The 12,463-nt window shown below is 41.7% G+C and overlaps 1 protein-coding gene across 2 annotated transcripts in view; it reads left to right on the forward strand.

The window, feature by feature from the left end:
* Rsu1 (Ras suppressor protein 1) overlaps nt 1-12,463 on the forward strand; it is a 194,962-nt gene that overhangs the window by 88,129 nt on the left and 94,370 nt on the right. For both annotated transcript variants that reach the window (XM_021149442.2, XM_021149446.3), the window contains exon 8: nt 10,014-10,146. In XM_021149442.2, coding sequence (XP_021005101.1) covers nt 10,014-10,146 — 133 coding nt within the window. The remainder of the gene's footprint in view (nt 1-10,013; nt 10,147-12,463) is intronic.

The raw sequence follows: 12,463 nt of genomic DNA on the forward strand, positions 1-12,463 counted from the left end.
CACATATACACACATATCTACACATATATGTATATATATGTATATATATATATACACACACACACATATATATATATACATATATGTGTATATATATAGTTTATTTATTTTGAGTTTATATGAGTACACTGTAGCTGTCTTCAGACACACCAGAAGAGGGCATTGGATCTCATGTACAGATGGTTGTAAGCCACCATGTGATCACTGGGAATTGAACTCAGGACCTCTAAAAGAGCAGTCAATGCTCTTAACCACTGAGCTATCTCTTCAGCCCCATATTCATATGTTTTAAGTATGTTTTATTTTTTCTTCTTACTATATGTACATAGTCTTAATAGAAATTAAGATTCTTTTCTAAGTTTTACAGCCTATATTTTCATCCTTCAATATAGTGTCAAGACCATTAGCCAATGTCATTAAATTTTATTTGGAACCATTTTAAATCCTGTAACTCTATATTATGCCATCTATAAATAGTTAATAATTTATTAACGAAGAATTAGATATTAAGCTGTGTCTAGTTGTTCAGGAAGAACAACAGAAGCAATATTTAAATTGAATATTTGTGCTACTAAATCTCTCAGAATAGTTTTGCATATATCCACACCATGCAAATTCCTCAGTCATATCATGTGAACATTTTAATAGCCTTTTAGAGAGCAGGAGCAGCTTGGTGTTCTGAGCAGCAAAGTAGAGACAGTGTTCATTTCTGGAACCCTGGTAACCTCAAGGAATTATAGTTCTTTGCGTATACATCATCTGATAGAATATATATGGGTTGAAAATCTAAATGTGCCCCATGGGCTGGTGCTTTGAATGGTTTATCACCAACAGTGGCACTATTTTGTAAAAGCCTGGAAAGCTGGTAAGGTAAAGCCAAGCTGAAGGTAGTGAGGTCACTGAAGGTGGGTCTCTGGCCAGCTGCTGTCTTCTTTTCCTGCCATGGTGAGAATGGGCATGTTCTAGCAGGCCTTCATTGCCACATCCAACCGAACCCCAGGCATCCTTCCTCTTGTGGCTTGTTTCTGTCTGGTAATACAGTTGTGGCTACTAAGAAGTAAAGGGCAGAGGACATTCTGAGAACTGCAAAACAAATAACTTCTGTTACTTATATCACAAAGCCGTTAAGGGGTGCTGTCATGCATACTGTGCTGGTAAGGGAATGAAGGTATCTGAGGTAGTGTGCTAACTTGGTGTTCAACTAGGCAGAAATGTTCCTATCATTAAGGGAAAAGTCCAATGTATTTAAGTTAAATGGATCGAGTGAAAATGGGCTATTGGCAGCTGTATCAATTCTATTTAGAGTAGTGATGCCGATGCTTATTATTCAAATAGGTGTTTTTTGTTATTAGTTTAAATCGCTTAAATAAATAGCCTCCACCCCCACCCCAGTTTCCATATCACCCGAGACTTCCTCAGCATTAGCATTTCTGGTTTCTCAAGAGGATCGAAGGAATCCTTTCCAGTAGACCCATAAACAAGGGAATTTCGTGGGAAATAGGGTCATGGTGAATAAGACAGACTGGCCCTTTCTCATGGAGAAGATGCAGATTACTATTGACTAGCAAACTCGATTTTCAAGGAAATAGATACAGTCATTGTTTCTAACCTGCATGGTAGCCTTCCTTTATTTTTGAGGTGGGATCTTTTTATCTAGCCCAGATGGCCCTGGAACTCCCTTTATAACAGCCTCTGCCTCCTAGGTAGTGAGATTACAGGCATGCAACCCCCTTATCCTTATTCTTGATCATAGACTTTTGAGACTCTTGCAGGGCTTACATGTCATACCTGCTTTAAGTACGTGTTCTCCAAATGCACACTGTAGATTTCACTTAAAATTATAACAAAATAAATTTTTATAATCCTATGATGCTTTCTATTCTACAGCACCCGCTCATGCACAGTCCTTGGCATGAATCCACAATGCCGTCCACCGATGATTATTCTCCCTTGGCAGATGGGGAGACTGAAGCTCCACGGAGCCCAGGATTTGCCCAGTCTAGTCTCAGAGTCAGTGAATGGTGTGTGGTAAACAGAATGCAGGATCAGCGAGCTTTATTCCATACGATCTGACATTATGCGAACAACACAAGAGAAATCTGGCAAGCAGAAATGGTACTGCCTCCCATGTTTAGAAGAAAGATAGGGAGATCCTAAACAAATGCCAGGTTTAGAACATGAATTATTTATTAACGGCCATATCCACTTGCAAAAATAACGCCACAGTGCTGGTGTGCACTGGGGATGCTCTCTGCTCTGTTGCTAGGTAATCATATCTACAAGTGAGTGAGAGCTAGCTCCTCCTGTCCCATGTTACTCTGGGCCACGAATATATAAAATGGCCAAGAAATACATGAGATGGAAACGACGTAAGATGTGATTTTTCTTTATTGGGAAAAGGCTTCTGGACCTATTTGTGCCAGCGTGCACATAAATCAGGGGCTGCTTTTGTTGCATCTGTTTGGCAGGGTGGTCCTTGTTTTTGTTTTGTAATCTTTTTCAATCTGAATTATGCTCTTTCCCTGGACTCCCTGGGAAGAGTAACTGTTTATTTTAGCATGCATGATAAAGCATCCATGCATTGCATGCCTAAATGAACAGAATGCCTATTTTCAAAACAGGTTGCTCCCACCCTAAAAAGGCTAAACAGACAATTGGCAGAATGATGGTGTGGCCTTGCATTCCCGGCAGAATAAATTGGAGAGCTGTCAGGAGCCATCCTGCCTTGCTTTGATTGCACTGATGATGCACGGAAAGAGAGGCAACCTCAGACCCAGATCCTCAATTCGTTCAGGGTCTGATAGACCGTCATGTGTAATGTAAGTTGTAAGGGCTGCTGGTGTGTGATGGCACAGTGATGGGAAGAAACCTTAAATACAATGTGAGGCTCTCCTTTGTAACAGTGACCATGCACTTCGTATTCTGAATTTGTTTGCACAAACTTGTCTTTCAATGTCCTTTCATCTCTTCGTCTTTAATCTTTTTTAAATTATGAAAAAAAACCACACTTACTACAACACTAAGTTCTTTAAAGGGAAAATATGTTATCCTTTCCTCTGATGGTTTGCATCCGTATCTCACCTTAATTTCTCCTGTTTGAGGATAGCAGAGTTAATATATCTTTGGAATATCCCTTTCTTCTTTCTATTTTACACATAAAATTCAATTAAACACACACTATGAGATTATTTTTCTTCTGCCTTTTGTGAAAAGATCATAAGAATACTGGATACTTTTAAAAAAATATTATAAGTGTACTTCTTTCCCGGTCAAGTCCGTACCGATGTCTACTTTAATTACTAAGCCACGATGAACAGTATTGCTGTTATCTTCTCACCTGGTAGTTCCAGTCCCTGAGTTTATTCTTGCAAATATTTACTGTTACTGTCTCCACATAAGCATCATTTCATAAGCTTCATCAATTTTTATTCAGTTAAGAGGGAGGTGAAAGCGGAGGAACTTTTCATAGTCACCCAGCTATGATCACACATATCTGTAATTAGCAGGGTTGCACGCAGTAACACAACTTATAGAGATTTATATGTACACACTCTATCTGGAGCAGCTGTCAATGCTGTGTGTGTGTGTGTTGTCATTGTTTGTCATTAGTTTCCTCATGGGAATTCAGTACAGAGCAAGGAGCATCTTCCAGCTGCCGTGATACCTTGAGGGGTTCTTTCATGAGCACAGTTGCCTGGGCTGGGGCAGATGTGGGAGCATAATGATGGAGTACCTACCTAGTCAGCCATGCTTTTTCACGTTAGCCTTGTTAGACCGTGGTCTTAGATTTTTATGAGTGAGGGGGAACCCGACTTTCCAAGTACATTAATTTAAATGCTCTCCATGGTATCATTGTGAAATTGGGGAGGGAGGAAATGCCATTTTCATGACATGAAAAATTTGCCCAGCTCTTCCCGACCCCCTCCCCACACCCTCGCTTGCTATGTGATAAACGGTGCTCCCGGTCATACGCGACAGGATCTTGAGTCCTCAGGAAGAATTTTCACAGTGTGATTACGGGAAACAAGCAATTTCCATAAGTGAAAATGAGCGTACTTATTAATGGGGCCTTGGTTGCCTATTGCATTCAATCACGTTTATAAGCAGCAAGGCGAATTGATTGTATTGCATGATTTAGAGTTTACACAATTACCACCGCGCAGCCAGCTTGGCTGCGCTAGGGGCCGGGAAAGAAGCATATGTGGTCCTTTTGCAGGTAATAAAATGAAAAATCCAATTTGCAATTGCAGAATACGCCTCTGAATGATAGATGATCTTCATGGCAGCCTCGGTCAGAGGGTCACCGCTAATCACGGTGCTGCCTGGCTTCCCCAGTGGCCCACACCTCCCAGCTGAGGAGTACGCAAAGTGAGTCTGTCTGGGAGCCAGCCAGCATGTCGGTAGATGCACCACTTTTGAGCCTATTAGATCCTCTTTGTCACAGTGCTTAATCCTGCTGCCTGATCCTTGTTAGAACACCACCAGAGTACCGCTCAGCCTTTTAATAAAGGGGCTGGGTGAGGGCTCCTCGCTGGACGCACCGAAGCGTGCTGTACGAAGGCGATTGCAGGCTGACAGACAGCAGGATGAGATGCCGCCTGCATGTTATTACTTAAAAGGGAACACACCCCAGACAGCTGACAGACAAGCTTTGCCGGGGCGAGGGAAACTTGTTGCTAGGCCAATAAGAGACAGGTGTCATCTTTACTCACCGTGTAGTGGTCCATCTCCACTCTAATTGTATTAACCCTCTTCCAAATCTGCTACATACCGGCCTGGTACAAACGGTGTTAAGAGAACCCAGAGACAGATGGTTTCTGGGAGGATAGCAGCTACATGGAAGCAGGGGTTATGTTAACTCCCGGTGACACTGAGTTGAAAAACAAAAGATGCTCACCCCACCTTGCCAGGCTCCCATGATAATTCTGAGGAGTCTTTGCTCTTTTAGGATCTCGTGTAATTCCCATCCTGGTCACAGGGAATTGATTCCTCATTTAAGGTTTGTTTGGGATAGTCCATGTGGTCTTCATAGTCCTGGCATCGAACAGGAAGCTAGCTGATGTTCTGTTTTTCTCCTCAAAGAACTAGAGCCATTCTTTTCTTTCAGGACCCCCACCACCACCCCTGAGTTCATATTGGGGCTGTGAGGTTCCTGTGTATTTGCTTCAGTGACACTGTTTGATACTAAAATAAGCACAATATAATGGCATAGGGTAACTCGGACCTCCGCCTCCCGCTCCCTGCACAGGGAGCAGAAGAGCAGAGTGGATCAACGTGATGGAAATGACAATGCTGATCGGCGTGGTCCTTTCTGCTTCCTCTCACTCTCACACATCGGGTTATGACTCCTTTTCCCTGAAGGGATCATGTCTAGCTTACATTCGGCATCTCCTCTGTGCTCCAGTTAGCAGAAGTCATTAGCAATCGTCTGCGCTTTCCCAGTCGCCACTGACAGCACTAAATAGAGACATCACTGGGGACTGACAGATCTCCAGGGGGCTGTGGGTTTCAGGCAGAAGGGCACAGCTGACCTTTCTTGGCATTATTCCCTTGGGTATATCTTCCAAGTGTGGCAGTGAGGGAGCAGTGGATTTTTGTGCTTTCTTTTTAGAAGCTTCACCATTAAAAGACTGCAGGGTTTGTAAGAAGCTATTGAGTAGTTAACCAGAGGCTGGGCCCAAGTTTCAGTGTATTGGTAGTCAGTTGGCAGTAGACTGTAGATTCTTCTCTTCTGCAGATTTATGTAGCTGGGTATTAAGTTCAAGGATACCACTATTGCTAAAATTAATTGGGGGCTTCTACCCCACCTTTGATCAATTTCCAGATAAAAGACACAAAACCTTTGCATTTATAATACACATTAACAGCATTAGAGCTGGGCAGACCCTCTACTTCTTCTCTACCACTAACCCTGAGATAACTTGCCTTGTTCCTGGGCTGCTCTTAGTCCTACTGGCCAACACTCGTAGCCAGTTCTCACAATCCCTTACCCTATGGTGTCTTCTCTTCTTTTCATTTTCTTCTCTCCTCATGGTCTCTGTGCCAGACCTCAAGCCTGAGAACTGAAGCCCTGCCTACCTCTCTTCTGCCCAGCTACAGGCTGTAGGCATGTTTATTGTCCAATCAGGGATAACTTGAGGGACAAGGTTGCATAGAGCATCACTTTGTGTACATGAGGATCTCCTGGGGGGCATCAAGAATTTGGGGGCCAGTATTTAGCATTACAATACCTAGCAATGGACCAAACCTCAACATGCCACTTTGAAAATTTGTTTGTATCATACTTTTTTGTTTTTTTGAGACAGAGTCTCTATATAGACCAGGCTAGGCTAGACCTCAATCATCCTGCCTCGGTCTCTCTAGTGCTGATATTATAAATATAAACCACAGGAGCATGCCAGCATGTCCCTGTGTTTTCAGATTACTGGGGCAAGCCTTTAGACTTGGCAGAGGAGGGCTCATGATATAATCCAGAGAGAAGAGAGCCCTATTTTCTCAGTGTCTTATGTCAATAGAATTTGAATAACCAATACTCGTCTATGATATCTTTTCTAGCCTTTGCCATAATCCATGCTGTTCTCACTGACTAAAGACCCTGAAATCCAGCATGGCCAGAAATCCTTTGCGCTTCAAATTCTCTGTTTCTCTTCGCAAAGTGATGAAAAATCTCATATTCCCACAGTCCCTGTCTAAAGCACACATGCAAAGGAAGCCATTGCTAAAGAAAGTTAGTTCATGATAAAGTGTGAATGACACAATGTCCTGGATGCTGATGCTCTGTCTGCAGAATAGAGTTGTAGGCAAATGAAGATCACCATGAGTTCTCAGTAGGGGATCAGGCATTAGTGTCAAGAAAGGGAAAAGAGTTCCCAAGCCCATCATGGTGTAGTATTTACACCTCGTTCTGACCACCTCTTGCGATCTTTTTTATTTGTTTCCTCATCAACCCCAGACTGAGTTAGTAGAGAGAGCTTAGGTGCAGGAGGATGACAATATGTAAGCTTAGATGACATCTTAGATAGATGTGAAGTGGGAGTTTGTTCACCTGTATCCCCTCCATTCCCAACTTACTAGTGAACAGTAGCGACTATTGCAGGATACAGGGGACCTTCCATGGGTGACCATGCATCCTAAGACAGTGGGTGGACTATTTATTGTTCATAAAAATACAACACAGAAGAAATACAGGCTTACTTTTAGAAATTCTCACCACCCTCATTTTTTTTTTTTTTTTTTTTTTTTTAGGAAAAGAGAATTCTTAAGAAATAGGATTAGTGAGAAAATGATATGGGAGATATGACTTAGGAATTTAAAAACTAGATCATAAGACGAAACGAGAGTTACAGAAAAAATATAATTGAGAGATTTGTCTCACCTTAGGAACCCAACAAGGCCCCCTGAAGCAAAGAAGTCAGGACCACAAAGAGTGACTTCCTCACCAACTGGATTAGGCTCTGAGCAGCCGCTCAGCTGAGTCGAGTATTTGCAACCCGTGCCAGGCACACCCCAACTTATGACTTAAGAGAATCAAGCTCATTAATTTCCCAAGTGATGTAAAGGCTAGCTAATGATGTTTAATCATTAAGAAGAGGAAAATGATAACATCAGTATTCTTGGAGAGCGATATATCTGCTTATCTTTGTACTTTATGCCAATAAGCTCTTTCTTTAGAAAGATATGATGAATTACCTCCCTAATATTTAGTCTTCTTTAAAAGTTATGTCTAAGATTTCAATGATTTCTTTTATTTTTTGAGATTGTCGTTTAATTACAATGTTTTTCTACCTTTCCTTCTCTCTTTCCAACCTCTCCCATATATTCCTCATCCTTCAAAATCATGATCTCTTTTTTAATAATATTTTCCTTTCTGCTTTTTCCAGTTTTTTGTTTGTTTGTTTGTTTCTGAGACAGGGTTTCTCTATGTAGCCCCAGCTGTCCTGGAACTCACTCTGTAGACCAGGCTGACCTCGAACTCAGAAATCAGCCTGCCTCTGCCTCCCAAGTGCTGGTATTAAAGGCATGCTCCACCATGCCCGGCTTTTCCAGTTTTTATTAGAACTTTTTTTTATAAAATGAAAGAATCAAAGTACCTATCCATTGTTATAAGAAAAATCAATTGTATCCATTATCCTAGTAAAACTTTCTGGAGCTGGAAAGATGGCTTAGTCAGCGAAGTAGCAAAGTATAGACCCTGTAAAGTGTCTGGGTTTTAGTTCAAATTCCTAACAGCTGTGTAAAACGCTGGGCCAGGCATGATCATGTTCATTTTGATCCTGACACTGGGGAGGGAGAGACAGGAAGATCCTATGGCCTTGCTAGCCAGGCAGTCTGGCTGAATCAGTAATTGCCAAGCTCAATGAGAGATGTTCTGTAGAAAGTAAGATGGAGAGTGAGGAAGACTCCAGACTTTTGCCTTTAGTCTGCACACATGCATGCACAACACACACACACACACACACACACACATACACACACACAACCTATGCATGTACCACACACTATAAAAAGGAAAAAAATGTCTATTTTTTCATTCCCAGAGCTCAGATGAACTAGAAAATATTTGTATTGTGGTCTACTTGTATCTCAGAACATACTTTCATTGTCCTGACCATCCGTTCTGACAGAATGCCACTCATGCGTCAGAACAAGACAACCATGTCACTTTGAAGTGTTTTGAGAAGGGTAATTGCTATTTGTCTCTGTTCAAACAGCCCTGTGCTGTAGACCACAAGACTGGATAAGTTGCATAGTAGAACTTTCAGGAAAGGCCTATGGGGACTTTCCAGGTCAAGCCACATCCTTTCCTGCTGTTGAAGTGTTCTGTATTTGATCTTGTCTGGCTGCTATAGACCGGCATATTTGAGGAAGCTCCTTCCTGTTTCCTTTTCCATTTTTGAACATATCAAAAGTCAGGGCAGAAGGAGCTGTCTGATCATGAGTGGGTGATACCCGGGTAAGAGGGAGCTTACCAGCTTCAATGCCCTATTGACAGCATTACGGACCTAAGTGGACACACAGCTGAATTGCTTTGTCCACAGAACGAAAACAAGGCTTGGTGCCAGGTTCAAGGTTCCTGGGCTGACATTTTCTAAAATTGGAGCATATTAGTTCATTCACCCAAGTTTCCATTTCTTCACCTTTGAAGTGATGTTAATAACGGACCCTGGGGAGTGCTAGAAAATTAAATGAGGAAGTAATTTTCAAAGGCAATTTGTAAACCATTTCCCTGTTAGCCTCTATGATCACTATGTAAATGAGACTCACTTAGGACTGATTTGCGATGTGTTCATCATGCTTGAATGGTCCACAGTAACACTGCTAGGGTAATCTGCTCCTGTTGCTTCACTCTGGTTTTGTGCGTGATGAAGAAAGTTCTGTTGACCTCATTTGCCTTGGATCTACTCACACAAGGAGAGATGCATCTTGACATCAGCAGGGGCTTTTTAATTATGTGCATGGGTGGATATGTGCTTGGCTGGGTGGTCCATGGGTGGGTATCTGCTTGGGTGTGAGTGCAAGGTACCCTTGGAAGGCAGACGTGTTGAATAGCCCTGGAACTGGAGTTGTAGGCGATTGTGAGCCAATGTATGTGCATATTAGGACTAAACTTGGTCCCTCTCAACAGCAGTGCTCTCTCAGCTGTTGACTGAACCATCTTTCTCATCTCTCTTTCAGCTTTGTACAAGACTTTTAATCTCTGTAACAGATATCTAGAATAAAGCATGCTGAACTAGAAAAGTGCTTTCTCAGGTTTCTTTCTATTTCCGCTCCTCCCTCCCCCTCTCCCTCCCTCCCCCCTTTCTTTCCTTTCTACTTTCCTCCTTCATTTGGCAGCCATTTCTTGAATCAGGGTCTCATCATCAACATTGCCTAGTATACCAGTAATGACTTCGGATAAGCGCTTTTAAAAAATCAAATAAACATGTCTTATAACATACACAAGGAGCTCTCCACTCTCCTCTTATTGGATGATAGAACTTTTAACTTCCTTTTGTTCCTCTTCCTCTTTTCAGGCAACTTGGATCTAACTGGTCAGAAGCAGGTCTTCAAAGCAGAGAACAACCCTTGGGTTACCCCGATTGCTGACCAGTTCCAGCTTGGCGTCTCCCATGTTTTCGAATATATTCGTTCGGAAACTTACAAGTAGTAAGTAAACTCTGCTTTGCTAAAACACCAGGCTGGTTTCAAAAATAATTTCAAAATTTTAAATGATTTTTTAAAAAAAATCACCTTGTGGTATTTTTTTTTCCTATGCAAGCATTTCTAAATGTATTGTTGAAAACTACAGGTGGTAATTGTCTCTGATACTTGTATAATATTTTTATTTGACATGTAAAAGGGCATTTTTGCCAATTCTGCTTAGAGAATTTTTAAGGTATTAAATTGGTTAAATATCCATGGTATTCCAGGAATTTCACTAGACATGGTAAGATCTGAGCATTTTCTATTGTTTTGTGAAGGAGAATTACAAGTGTCAGGACAAAGTTTGTTAAGCTGTTTATCTAGTAAATCTGTAGAGAGTACCAACCAGGATGGCAGCATACTCTGCTACTTAGAAGGTTTTCCTCTAATGGGATGATAAACTGCACTGGAAAATGGACAGACACAGAAAGAGGAGTGGACAGAAGGAAGAACTAGCCAGCTTTAGGGCTTGGCTTCACCATACCTCAAGTTCCCCCTTTAGGTCAGGAGACACCATAGGGACCCCCTCTCAACAATACCTAGTTCTCCCCACTTCTCCTTTTCTCCGTGCTTCTGGGTTCTCTGGGCTTCCCCCACCTCCCACCTGCTATTGTTCTGTCTTCTGTCATTTCTCAGTCTTACCTTAGCTCCTAGTCCCTAAGATGTTCATTTATCGCCATACTTACCTGAAGGCAAGGGCAGTTTTAATTTTAAACATCGGAACAGAGGCTTGAGGAAAATCCAGTTGTACCTTAATCTGCTTCTATTTTCAGCTCCAATTTAAGCATCTGGACTACTAGAGCAGAGCTAGAATATCAATAAAGGGCGTGCTTCCTCCAGACTCTTGCTTTCTTCCTGAGCGTTAGTCAGAAAGAGCTCCACCCCTACCGCCACCCCCACCCCCACCCCCCACCCCCACTCACAACTCAGAACAGTTCTGTACTGGGCCCCTGAGTCTGGATCAAGTGACAAGATAGACCCTGTCTGCAAATGGGCAGCTGTGGATCCAAAGTCCTCCAGCAGGGGCGCTGTAGAGAAAACTATGCTAAATAGAACACTAAACACGTGGAAGAATTGGGATTGTAACTCAGAAGCAGAAAAGGACCAGAAGGCAGAATTACCTAGAAATTGACAAAATGGCAGAACTTTCTTGTAGATGATACATAAGCCCTCAGAATATGTGCAGGGTAGGTTGCTGTGTGTGGACTGAACAGGTATGTGTAGCATTATAGATTCAAGCTTTTCAAAAATGCAAATATAGCTCAGCCTTAGAAGTTGTTTAGTTAATGAAAATGTGTGAAAATATAATTGCAATTTAACAGACTATTTTATTCTTCTTGGTACTTATTGCCATCATGTGGTTTTTTTCCTAGCTCAACAGCTGATAATAGCTGTTAGCAAATGCAAAGATATAGGGCCTTTATATATATGTTAATGTACAGAAGTGTACCCAGACCAGCCTCTTTTAATCCAGACGTAGAGGAAACATTGCTTATTATTCTGGCTAACAATTTTTTGATTTACTCTAAATTAATTTATAATTTATAGAAGGTTAGAATTCATTGTTATGAAAGTGCTACTAAGTTGAATTTCCTTTATAAAGATTAATTTGAGTTCCTGAAGTTCATGGTACATCACAGTCATTATTAGGCAATTAATCAGCATTATACATTTTATAAATGGATTCAATTGATTTAGGCCACGATTAAGATTCTGGTGGAGAAGAGGTATATTGGTGAGTTCATTGGTAGTTATTTGAAAACGAATGCCTGGTGTCTTAGTCAGGATTTCTATTCCTGCACAAACATCATGACCAAGAAGCAAGTGGGGAGGAAAGGGTTTATTCAGCTTACACTTCCATACTGCTGTTCATCACCAAAGGAAGTCAGGACTGGAACTCAAGCAGGTCAGAAAGCAGGAGCTGATGCAGAGGCCATGGAGGGATGTTCTTTACTGGCTTGCCTCCTCTGGCTTGCTCAGCCTACTCTCTTATAGAACCCAAGACTACCAGCCCAGGGATGATCCCACCCACAAGGGGCCTTTCCCCCTTGATCACTAATTGAGAAAATGCCTTACAGTTGGATCTCATGGAGGCATTTCCTCAACTGAAGCTCCTTTCTCTGTGATAACTCCAGCTGTGTCAAGTTGACACAAAAATAGCCAGTACACCTGGCAATTTTAATCAGTAACACATACTACATATGTATATTTGTATGTGTATGTGAATGCATATGTGTGTATGTGCATATGTGTGTGTACCTGTGTGTGAATATGTATGTGT

The sequence above is a fragment of the Mus caroli genome, unplaced genomic scaffold (genome assembly GCF_978045245.1).
Source record: "Mus caroli unplaced genomic scaffold, Mus_caroli_1 scaffold_2, whole genome shotgun sequence".
Lineage (NCBI taxonomy): Eukaryota > Metazoa > Chordata > Mammalia > Rodentia > Muridae > Mus > Mus caroli.